At 37.3% G+C, this 12,796-nt stretch overlaps 1 protein-coding gene across 1 annotated transcript in view; it reads left to right on the forward strand.

The window, feature by feature from the left end:
• The window catches only part of LOC306850308 (aarF domain-containing protein kinase 1-like), a 119,291-nt gene that overhangs the window by 26,664 nt on the left and 79,831 nt on the right, over positions 1-12,796 (forward strand). Inside the window, exon 4 of the mRNA XM_079385874.1 lies at positions 7,580-7,783. Within this exon, the coding sequence (XP_079242000.1) occupies positions 7,580-7,783 (204 nt within the window). The remainder of the gene's footprint in view (positions 1-7,579; positions 7,784-12,796) is intronic.

Here is a 12,796-nt window from a genome sequence, read left to right on the forward strand (position 1 = left end):
TAGGTATGGAAGACAGGAAAACATGCCCTTACCAAAGTTAAGAGGCTATTGAATAATCCCTGCCGATATTTCTAGCACTCGCACTGAGACTGAACGGAGGCGATGAACACATGATCTCGTGTTTAACAGCACGTCATACGAAGCAGATGTGTAAATTGTAAGGGCAGAGTGATCCATGAAGGTTTTGTTTGTTTTAGGTCTGTCACGAATGAGATACACTTCCATTTGTTTGATGGCATCACCACTAAAGGGCTAAGTGCATCTCTGTTCTACTCTGGCAATTCATTAATGTATGTTAATTTGTTGCTAGCGCCAGGAGCTAGCCAAACAGACCCCACAGCCATCCATCTGGCCAGGCAATTTCAAACTGAGATGGGTGGCAGTAGGTGCTGCTCGCAGAGGTGGGGGAATGATGAATAAGAGGGGCTTTTAAATGGTCTAGTGTGCATTTATTGACTGCTGGGAATTTTCTGAGATTGGACAGCCACTAAATTGCCCGCTCCCTCCGAGTTATTCATGAAGTCACAATGTAAAGCAATAATTGCCTGGCAATAGTAGATGCAATTTCTATGAATGCATGTCGGTCCACTTTGCTTACAATAGACTGGCTAAGCCGCTGTGTAATGTTGGAAGTGCACAGAGCTTCTTTTCACCTCAAACGACAGTGATCAACAGAAGAGTGAGTTGTCAAATGGCTTTCCTTCATGTAGACCTTTCATATACATGCACTCACTTTATCAAACAAGTAAGAGAGAGAAATGAGTGGATACAGCATTATTATTGTCAGAATATACTTATAAGGCCTGGCTTTGTGGTCTTCAGGTTTAAAGCTGTCTGGAGGTGCGATTCTTTGGTTACGTGATCAATAGGGCTGTAATACATGACTCCAGCATTTTAGAGGTCATTGATTTGCACTTTTACCCCCGAAACATGTTTGTTATATGAGAAAACAGTCAATGAGACTCTCACTTAAAGTGAGCGGTTCAGCTATCTGTAACACCATATCAGTCTGAGGTGATATTATTACATGATATGGGATGTTTTTATTCACTTTCAAGTAGTTATCTAACGGAAATTGCTAGTAGCGCTCAATGGTTGCACAATATGTGCAATTTTGTCTAACATAAATAATTTTTTTCATCTTCTATGTTAATTTGCATGTAGCCTAATGTGCCATTAACATCACCAAATGAAAAAAAGCCCAAAATGGTTGTTTTAAACCTTAACACACTCATTTTCTTTGTGCCCTTCGATTTGCAAGCTGTTAGCTAAGCATACATATTGCAACCTATTGAAGAAAAGATCTTATAATTAACTTTTGTTTATAAGGGTAATGTCATGAACGTGTTACAATCTAATTTCTATTCAAAAATACTATTCTATTCAGAAATACTATTTTCTCTGCACCTTGTTCACACCTATCTTTCATTAGTGTCTCTGGCACTAGAATTATTTATGGATTTGTGAACTGATTTGTATTAAAAATTATTCAGCATAATTGCAATGATTAAAAATCATGCATTGTGTTTTTTTTTGTTTTTTTTTAATAAGTGAATTTTTAACACCAATAACTTTTAATAAAAAAAAAAAGTGTCTAGTTTCATGTACCACATTTACTCTACGTTCAGTAATAAAGAGATGGACATATAATTTCAGTTCAGTGACAGACTGTCCATAAAGAGAGTTTTATAGACCCTGAGACCAAGAAACATTGTTCTGTCTATAATTAGAGTGTCTGGAATATTTATGCCAGTGTTTGTTTCACACTAATAGCCTTTAGATTGTTTGTAGTGCATGTTGTAATTTGCTATGCATGGATTTATTGATTTATTTTTGCATTTTTGTAAATGTATGTATTTTTACTTACATATTTGAATGCATTTTTGATTTATTATTTAAGCATTTTAGTTTTTGTATGTAGTATGCATATCTTATTTATTTGTGCATGCATTTATTTGTTTATTTGTATTTGCATTTATTAATACTGAGCAATACACTTTTAGTTCCATAAAATTGAATTAGCAGTTTGATATTTTAAATGATGTGATAAACTATTGATTTTTAAATATATTTTTATTTATTTATACTTGATGCCGATTTGACCTTGCACTTTTTCCGTGTTGATACGCTGAGGTTAACAGTTCGTCTTAGCATGTCAAGCTTGTGACAGTATTGCTAATTCATGTTTCCTTTGATGCGAGACTGATCATTATTCTTTGGTGTTTTGTGCACAGTGAGAGCAGGGATAGCATAAGAGGAACCTCTGCTGCCTCCCCATTAGTCCCCTGGCAATAACATGCTCTGATGATGGTCCTACAAAGCATTTTTCAAAGGCCATCTAATGGCTTCTGCTTGCTGCTGAAATATGTCATTAATGTCTGTGGCAATTACGAGAGTTGTCAGAGCTCCGGTTTTGTGCCGCTCTGTCCATGGATGAAAGGGTTGCGGGAAGAGAAAGAGGGATAGAGGGAGGGCTTTTGGGGAGGAGGAAGATAACAGTAGAGGAGGTGATGGGGAGGTAGTGGGAATTGCTATACTTGGGTATTAATTGCACAGGACCTCGTTGCCTCCACAGAGCAGCGGTGACAGACTGTACACGCCAACAGAGGAGCATGATGTTTCACTTAGGGTTATTCAGAACAACCTGTTTTCAAGATCTACTAGTCTTATGGAAGCAAGTTATCTGGCTTGTTTCAGGTTCATCTGACTTATTTCTTAAGGGGTATTTTTTTAGATTTTGTAATGTCAAAACTAAAAGTATCAGACCAGTCAGCCAAATGATCCTAGTGGTTGACCAAAATGTTTTTTTTAATGACTGATGGCGATGTCGATGTCAGCCATTGGCTACATTTGATATATTCTTTGTTATATTTGATACTGTTCTTCATATTGTTGTTTTATTATTTTCAACTTCTGTGGTCTTAATACTAAAATCTAACTTTTAATACATAATGCTCTTTTAAAGTTTTAAAACGTGCTGTCTCAGTTATGAGTCACCCAATGTGGGTTTGTACATATTACATTTAATGTAGATTATGCGTTTGAATATATATATATATATATATGTATATATATATATATATATATATATATATATATATATATATATATAAAATGTGTAATAATAATATTTTAAATCTATATTTGTCTTTTATATTTTATATGAATAAATTAACTTGTTTTGACTAAATTATTTAATTAAATTGTTTTATTTAAACTTTAATCTCAATTTACAAATTTACACTTCAGTACACTTTAGTATAGGGCCCATGTTGCTTATTAAGCATGCCTGTTATTAAGATGTTGGCTGTTTATTAGTACTTATAAAGCATTTATTCTACATGACTATATTCTACATCTCTAATCCTACCAAATACCTAAATTTAACAACTATCTTACTATTAATAAGCAGCAAATTAGGAGATTATTGAGGCAAAACTCATAGTTAATGGTTTGTTAATAGCCAGAATTGCACCTTAAAATAAAGTGTGACCCAATTTTGCTCATCATTTTAGGGATACGGTTTATAGAAATTATATTTAAAAAAAACTATGTAAAGTAAATTGAGTTTTTTTTAAAAATAACAATGTTTATCTAAAAAATAGCCAAATAGCTGCTGATTAATGATCTCTTAAGTAGTCTTTAAGGGCTAGGAATGTGTTTAATAGGTTTGATTTAAGTTGTAGTGTTACACTTTCGCCTCGTTTATGCTCATTTCTACAGTCGTAAAGGTTGAAATCTCTTTACTGAATGATATAACCAACAAATTCCAACAGGGAACATTTTGTACCCCCAGAATACTCCAGTAGTCTTCTTGGTCAGGTGCCTTTAGTTTGCCAGAGTTCATAGCTAAAGCTTTGCGTGTCCATTCTTCCGTGTGTGTGATCTTTTCATCTATATCTAGCTCTTTCTCTCTCCCCTGCCCACTTATAATCAGCGCTTTCTACTGAGTTTGCCTGTCTTGAACATGTAGAGGACTTCTCCTGTGCCTCCCTGTGCTGCGGTGAGGACTTGATTGGCTGTCACACTTGTGTTTGCTGAACAACTCCTGTGACAAAAGACTCTTCAGCATTTCCTTGATGGAAGACATGATTGACGCCTCATCAGATACAAAGAGGGCTCTTGTGTTATTTCTCTCTCCGCTAGCTCGCGGTAAATTGCTGCAGTAAATGCTTCCCTTTTTATAAATATTTGTTTTCTGGAGAAACGGGTCCCTTTCTGCCTGGATTTCCTTTTATGTGCAGTTTTGAAAGTTAGCCTGTAAAAATGCACAGAAATTCAGGATGGAGGCCTGAAAACAAGATGTTTAAGGATCCTAATAATAGATTTTTTTTCATCGCATGAATGCAGCTACAAACGAACCAATCCCAGAGTGGCCTTTCCCTTTCACACCCTGTAAAAAGCCAACACGTTGATCCACGTTCATCCTAGTGGACTGGCCATGCGATTGCAGTAGCCGCGGGTGGCTGGGAGAAAGGCGGAGTTGGAATAGTGAGAGAAATGAAGGAAGTCTGACTGCCTGCCAATAGCATCTACAAGTGCCAGGACTGTAAGATGGCAGGTGGCACAGATTTCTCTCCCTGGGGGATTAGCCAGCAAAGAATAAAAAAGGGTAGACCTCCTCTTCTTATCCTTTTTCCCATGCCGCCGTCCCCCCACTTCGCTTTATTGGTTCCACAGATCCAGTATAGAAGGTGTTGAAGATGAGCAGGCGGAGATCATGACTGTTATTACTGCCTCCTTCATCTCTTATTAGCCCTGCCTTTCTCCTCAACACATCCTTACCATCAAAAGCCTGTTTGGGCTCTGGGCTGGGAAGGCGAGAACCACATGTTTTGTATCCGCCGAAATAAAGTGTCTTCTCATCACCCTCGTAATTATCTCCGAGCTGTCACATCCTATTGGCTTCTCCGGGCATGGAAAATGGGGTTTTGTGCGTTCCGCAAAGCCGGCCGGCCCGGGCTGCCGTCGGTGGTGGTGGAACTGAACTTGAACAGTGCTGCAGAAAATGCCCATAGGACAACCTTTAAATCTCCCATCCACTGCATGTGAGGATTAGCAGCAAATCCTGCCTGACAGAAGTGTGTTTACTGTCCCCTCGACATCCTGTCAGAAAAATAACTTTTTTGGACCTGAGGGGGAGTTGCCTGAGGAAACATTCAAGAAAAAACACACACCGGGGTTAAACTAAAATATTGGAGGTGGAGGAACCCTAAAATTTATGGTGATTGTGGTGCCTAGGCGACATACATTATGACATGACCCCTCCTCCATCCACAAAAAAGCATAATTATCACTGTTGGGACTATTTTGTCACTGTACTAACAAACATATATTTACATAAAACCAAACAATCGATCAAAACTGAAATGTACACATACAAATATATTGGTATTTGTTGGTCTAATCTAGTGGAATGATTTTGATTTTGGCTGTCCTGTAACTCTGACTTTAACTTTTTATAAATTAAACAAAATGAAATTGGGTATTTAGTTGCATTTTATTTAAATAGAGTGGGGGTCTAACTGGGGTCCACTTTTTTATAATAATAATAATAATAATAATTTAAGTGTTTCACTCTTACGCACCTAAAAATAACAGGGACAAAAATATACTTTTTATAAATAGTCCATAATTTTCCTGATAATATTTGTATTCAGTAACAATATATATCAAATTATTATAAAAGCAAATAAAAGCGTGTCTGCATCACATGATCCTACAGAAATCATTCTAAAGTGCCAAATTATTTGTCAGTGTTGAAATGGTTGTGCTACTTAATTTTATTTTTTTTTGCAACCTTTAATACGTTTTTCTTTGTTGAATAAAAAGTAAAAAAGAACAGCATTTATTAAGAATAGAAATCTTTTCTAATAATGAAAGTCTTTAGTATCACTTTTTATCCATTTAACCGCAAACTTTTGAATAGTACTGTATATTTATTGTAACACACAATTTCTATTTTGAAAAAACTTTCTTTTTAATTTTTTATCAAAGAATCTTGAAAAAAGTATCACAGGTCCCAAAAAATATTAAGCAGCACAACTGTTTCCAACATAGATTATAAATCAGCATATTAGAATGATTTCTGATCATGTGACACTGAAGACTGAAGAAATGGCTGGTGAAAATTCAACTTTACTTCATAAGAATAAATTAGATTTTAAAGTATATTAAAATAGAATACTGTTATTTTAAATTGCAATAATATTTCACAAAGTTATTATTTTTTTTTTTTAATCAAATAAATTTAGCCTGTAATAAACTGTAATGAAAGTTTTTGTTTCAGTGAATGAATTAGGAGACACTTGTATAGTGGATCAAACTGGATCATAAAGGAAATGGAATTCATTGACAAAACTACCAATAATTTGTAATTCTTTTTTGAATCTGATGCTGAACACTGTTCCGGATCATTGAAGCCCAGTTTAATCCCTGCACACACACGATGACACACACATATAGACTCCCCACCCAGTATAATTAGGTGCATGTGGACTTTGTCTTTTGAGGGATGATTCGAATCGGACGACCGGCCTCATATGCGGCCCCATTTGGAGCACAAAAGAGTGTCTTTTGTCAGGGTGAGAGGGTTAAGAGAGCTCATTTCACGGCAGTTTATTTGCTCTGGTCCCAAAGGGACGTCCCTCCAAGAGCACTATCAAATGCACCAGCTGGTGTTGGGACGGGACAGCACAAAGACCCCCGTAAAACTGACGACCCATTTAAACAGCATTTAAGACAAATGAGATGATAGGGAGGGAACCTATTTTGTGTGTGTGTGTGTGTTTCTTTCTTTTATTTATTTTTTACTGGTAGCAGTGATTCAGGCTACTTATCAAAATATGCTTCTTTTATGTTTTTTTTTAATGTTGTCCTTTCTAATTAATAGCAAATGAATATGCTAATTAATATGAACAGTGTTTATTGTCTTTTCTAGATTTTCTTGCTGTGGCTTTTTGGGTAACACTAGACCCCCCCCCCCCCCCCCCCCCCCAAAAAAAAAACTAATTTACACACACATACACATCTTACTGGTCAAGAAATGTTGTTTTATTTTTGAATTGTTGAAAACAGTAGTGCTGCTTAATATATATATATATTTTTTTTTTAAACTTTCATATATTTTTTTCAGTATTTTAGATGAAGGGAAAGTTCAAACGCACATTATTTTTAAAATAGAAATGATTTGTAACATTGTAAAAAAAATTAATGGCCCAAAACTTCTCAACAGTACATTTACATTTACATTTATTCATTTAGCTGACGCTTTTATCCAAAGCGACTTACAATTGCTATATATGTCAGAGGTCGCACGCCTCTGGAGCAACTAGGGGTTAAGTGTCTTGCTCAGGGACACATTGGTGTCTCACAGTGGATTCGAACCCGGGTCTCTCACACCAAAGGCATGTGTCTTATCCACTGCGCCATCACCACCCCCAGTGTTAGTGGTAGTTAACAGTAGTAGTGTATTATTAAGAATTAGGAGAGCTATTAACATTTTAATTAGCACTTCATTGGTAAATTTATTGGTCTAGTTTATGAATTTAATTTGTTTGATTTGTTTCTCTTTCTTCAGGTTCACAGGCGTTCAGCAGAGAGGCTCCGGGACTTGTGTTGTGCGAACAGAGGCACCTTCATTAAAGTAGGGCAGCACCTGGGAGCCCTGGACTACCTCCTGCCTGAGGAGTACACCAGCACGCTGAAGATCCTGCACAGTAGAGCACCTCAGAGCAGTATGGAGGAGATCAGGCAGGTCATACGAGAAGACCTGGGGAAAGAGGTTTGTTTTGTTGTCTGTCTGACAAAGTATATGCATCAAATGGGCGATGTAAGGAAGTTAGGAATTTCAGCATTTTCCCTTCATGACATATTTCTGGAATATTCAATTATTATCTTGAAGAATTATCTTCATTTTAATGATGCAAATCACATTTTCTCAAGTCATTATTGCAGGCTGCTCCTTGTGAGAGACAGAGGCTGTTATTCAATAATTTTCTCGGTCACTGTGGGTCAGTAGGGTTAATGTCACATGAGAGAAGCTGTGGTCTGCCTCGTCTACTTCTGTCAGCACTTTTATGCCTCTCGTCAGAGCAGTCATCCTGAAAGTGCTCCCTCTCAGAAATGTTTTGACAGGCATTTCAATTTTGGTGGAGATAATTGTTCTGTTCTGAAGATGACCTGTTCAAGTCATCTGTCAGCTTGTGTCCCATTGTTTTGTGTTGGTATCCGGCTGTTTTCTCACATTACACAGGAACAAGGCCTTTCAAATTATGCTGCCTTTGAGAAAGAGGTGTTTTGTTACTTTTCGACTCAATCAAACATATCATTTTACCTGAGAAATGATACACTCAAAAATAAAGGATCCAAAAATGAGTTTTCACAGTGATGCTATTGAAGAACCTATCAGTGAATGGTTCTTAACTTAACCTTTTCTTGAAGAACATTTCTTAAGTCGCTGGGGAATATTTGTAGCAATAGCCAACAATACATTGTATGGGTCAAAATGATTGATTTTTCTTTTATGCCAAAAATCATTAGGATATTAAGTAAAGATCATGTTCCATGAAGATATTTTGTAAATTTCGTACTGTAAATATATGAAAACTTATTTTTTTGATTAGTAATATGCATTTCTAAGAACTTCATTTGGACAAATTTAAAGGCGATTTTCTCAATATTTAGATTTTTTTGCACCCTCAGATTACAGATTTTCAATCTAGGCCAAATATTGTCCTATCCTAACAAACCATACATCAATGGAAAGCTTATTTATTCAGCTTTCAGATGATGTATAAATCTCAATTTTGAAAAAATTGACACTTGTTTTGTGGTCCAGGGTCACATATAAAGAACATTTTGTGCAATGGAAAGATTCCATGGATGTTAAAGGTTCTTCATGGAATCATTGATGCTGATAACCTTTATTTTTAAGATTAAAGAAAGAAAATCTTGCATTAAAGGAGGTACCCAAGCCATACGGTGCAAATAATTCACCCCAAAATGAACATTTACTAACCCCCAAGCTATCCAAGATTTATTTGAGTTTGTTTCTTCATCGGAACACATTTGGAGAAATAGTAGCATCGCTTGATCACTAATGGATGGATTATTGTGATGTTTTTATCCTCTGTTTGAACTCTCAATCTGACGGCACCCATTCACTGCAGAGGATTTGTGAAAAAGTGTTGTAATGCTAAATTTCTACAAATCTGTTCAAACTCCTCTACATCTTGGATGGCCTAAGGGTGAGTAATTGAAATTTTTGGGTGAGCTATTCCTTTAAGCAACAACCTAGCAAGTTTTCTTCTTCCGAACATCTAAAAGCCTAATCTTTTTAATGCATTCTCACACTGTGGCAAGTGCAAATCCCATTGCGTTTTAGTATTTCAGGTATGGTCAAGGTCACAAAACATCCCAGTTCTGGCGGAATGACCTTGAACAAGAAGCACAATTCAAACCTGTAATCACAGAGTCTGAGCAGGTAACCGTTAAAGAGTGACCCTCCCTCATCTGACCTTGAGAGGGCTATGCTTGTACCCGACTCCTCTAGGGTGATGACTGCATCTTTACAGTTTTATTATTGTAATTATTAGCTCTAATAGATCAGTCTGACTTCTTGCTTCACTGCCTCCCATTTTTCGCTCTCTCACACAATCCCCATCCCTCCCTGCTGTATGACAGCCGCACTGGCTGCAACATTACGTAATTCTAGCCAGGTCGCGACTGGCTTGCGGAGGTTTAGGTTTTTTGATGTGTGTGTGTGTGCTGCGAAGTAAGAAGCATTTGAGACATTGCTGTTTTGTGTGTCAGGAACTGGAGATGGACCCGTCACGGCTCGTTGGGCACAGTGCGATGGGAGAATAATCCGTCTGCCTCTGTGTCACAATAAAAGTCCCCCAATCCTCTGACTTTCTCCTTTTGTCTCTCGTTCAGTCCATTATCGTTTCTGTGTGAGAGTGTGTGGATATGTAGATTAGGTACGGCTGGAGCTCCTAATGTTGTGCAAGAATAATGCGTCTCTGTATGCTCTGTGTCAGGTCAGCGCAAGTGTTTTTAATGAACATTATTCATCTGGATTTAGCAGGGACGTTTCTTCGAGGAGAAAAGCATAGTAGTGTATTCTCACGGAAATTTGGGTGGGAAAGAAAAAAAACAATAATACATAATTAAACCAGAAATGGTACTAAATATGAAATCACTAAAGTTACTCTATTAGTAGACAGGTTTCCATCCATGTATTTGAATGTGAATTATGGGATATTACATAAAAATCTCAAGCAATATTTGACATTTTATTTTTAATATCTTTATTTATTCATTTATTTATTTTACCCCAATTACCCCTGGCATTGATGGGATATATATATATATATATATATATATATAATGTGTGTATATATATATATATATGCAATATGCAAAAGACGCAGTGGATTAGCTTTGTTTTTGAAGGGAATACATCCTCCAATCTACCTAAATGCATCTATGTTCGCGCAAATCATTCGTGATCCAGCTTCACCTACAGAAGAAGTGAGTATAAGTTTGTTTTTTTTAATGAATTTTGCAAATTTCCTTTCCTAATAATGTGCTAGTTAGCAAGTTTCACAATGAATGCGGCTAAAGTTTATAGTCTCTCAGAGAAATGCGCATCACCCCATGGAAGAGAGGGGTGGAGTCAGCAGAGCTCATTAGCATTTAAAGGGAAATGCACCACAACTGCTTGCTGTGAACAGAGCTGTTTTTGGCCGTTTTAAAAGGGTGTTGTTTTACACTACCATTGAGAAATTTTAACCAAAGTATGTTATAGACCAGAGGTCTTCAGCCCTGTCCCTGGGGAACCACTATCCTGAAGAGTTTAGCTACAACCCTAATCAAACACACCTGAAGCAGCCAGTCAAGCTCCTTAAGACTGCTTGAAAATTGCAGGCAGGTGTGCTGAAGCTGGTTGGAAATAAACTTTTTAGGAGAGTGGGTCCCCAGGAGCAGGGTTGAAGACCGCTGTTATAGTTTTAGGGCCGACGTTACAGTTACGTCACAGCGCTAGCTGGAGGCAAAACAAAGCGAAAACTGGAGGCGGCCAATTCAAACCAGCGCAGATTCGGCTAGATAAAGAGCTTAAAATATCATCTTGTTGTGATGCTGGGTGCCCGAAATTGTAGAGGCTCCAATTTGAAATTTTAAGGCATACCTGATGCCACTGCCAGACAAAAAACCGACGACAGCTTGGTTAAACATGATAAAACGAGCGGATTGGACAGAAACGATAATCAAAAATGCTCGCACACTTCTTATCAGAGAAGGTTAAGGGCGCGTCTAAAGATTTCTTATGCATCTCACTATGTCGTGTAACAAATAATATCTGTGTGCATGTGTGTAAAACGACAAACTGACAATTTATATGCTTAATCATATGTAATTGCATATACATTGTTGTGATTAATTGTGGCTGGAATAATAACGTAGCTGTAATAATAGTTGCCTGCTGAAATTGAAATATATCTTCATGACTAGATAGACACTTTGAGTGTGTCTTAAGTATACAGGTTATATGCGAGTCATTCAACCAAAGGGAATCCTGTTAGAACGTCCATCCTTTGAGTAAAAGCATGTGCGGGTCGGCCAATATAGTTTCGTCTGTTAAAGTTAACCTTTTCAAATAACAATCGTGGTCCCGGACAGTGCATCTATACCTTACATATGCAGGTAAAATCGGAATTTCTCCAGTATTATTAAAAAACAAGCTAAACAGACTTCATAGCTAGCGTTAGTGAAGTGGTCAGTGGAATCTTTCTGCCTCCAGCTAAGCTCCGCCCACAGAAAAACGTCACAATGTTTACTAACAGAAAAAGGGTCTATAGACTTTTCATTAAGACGCTAAAGAATCATATCAACTTGAGGCAAATGGGCATCCGATTACCCCTTTAAAATATAGAAAAAGCCAAACCCAGAGAAGGAATCTGCCTCCTCATTTTCAGTCTACCGTACACCACTGGGCTTTAGTATCCAATGTGCTGTGCTGTGCCTTGACTGGTTGGCAGTGCCCTTCAAACACAGTCTCTGCCAGGGCTTTTAGCGAGAGTCTCCTGCACCGTGAGGTAAACTACAGCATCCCAGAATTCCCCCCCCTCTCCTCATATTTATTTATGAGCCCTGGCATGGTCTCACACAAAATCAAAAAGCTGTTACAGCTCTGGATCCATTTAGATAAGGAATTATTGATATCACAAAGGTGTGGGGAGGAAGACAGACACTGGTTTTGGTTTCCTCTCAACTTGCCTTCACTCTATCTCTTTAATTCACTCTTCTTTAAGCCCCTGAGCAACTGAAATGTTATTCCATAAGATTTTCAGTTAATAGAGCAAGGCCTCTGCTTCATGCACTCTTGGCGTAGTAGAAAGCCACTCAGCTTGTATATGTATATGAATATACATGTATACACCCTTATATATTAATATATTTTATATAAAATACCTAAAATTAGTAATACATTCCTTGTCATGTGATAGCGATACACTGATTTTATTGTAACCTTGTTAATGTGTGACACCTCTCAGCACACAACAAAAGAACAGCTATTATCCTTTTGCATTGTATGGCTTTCTAGAAGCCTCAAGGAACGTTGTGTGCTGGTGAACAGCATTAACCTTCAGCACACTGTAAGGGGTGTTGGGTAGTGGGACTGAAAAAAAGACGAGGCACTTAGTAGTTCAATTATGCAAATATTTATCAAAAGTAATTGTCACGTTCTGGTGAAAAATGGAGCTAATTACTCAACACTACCTAGATTTGAGCT

This window comes from Barbus barbus, assembly GCF_936440315.1.
Source record: "Barbus barbus genome assembly, chromosome: 30".
NCBI lineage: Eukaryota > Metazoa > Chordata > Actinopteri > Cypriniformes > Cyprinidae > Barbus > Barbus barbus.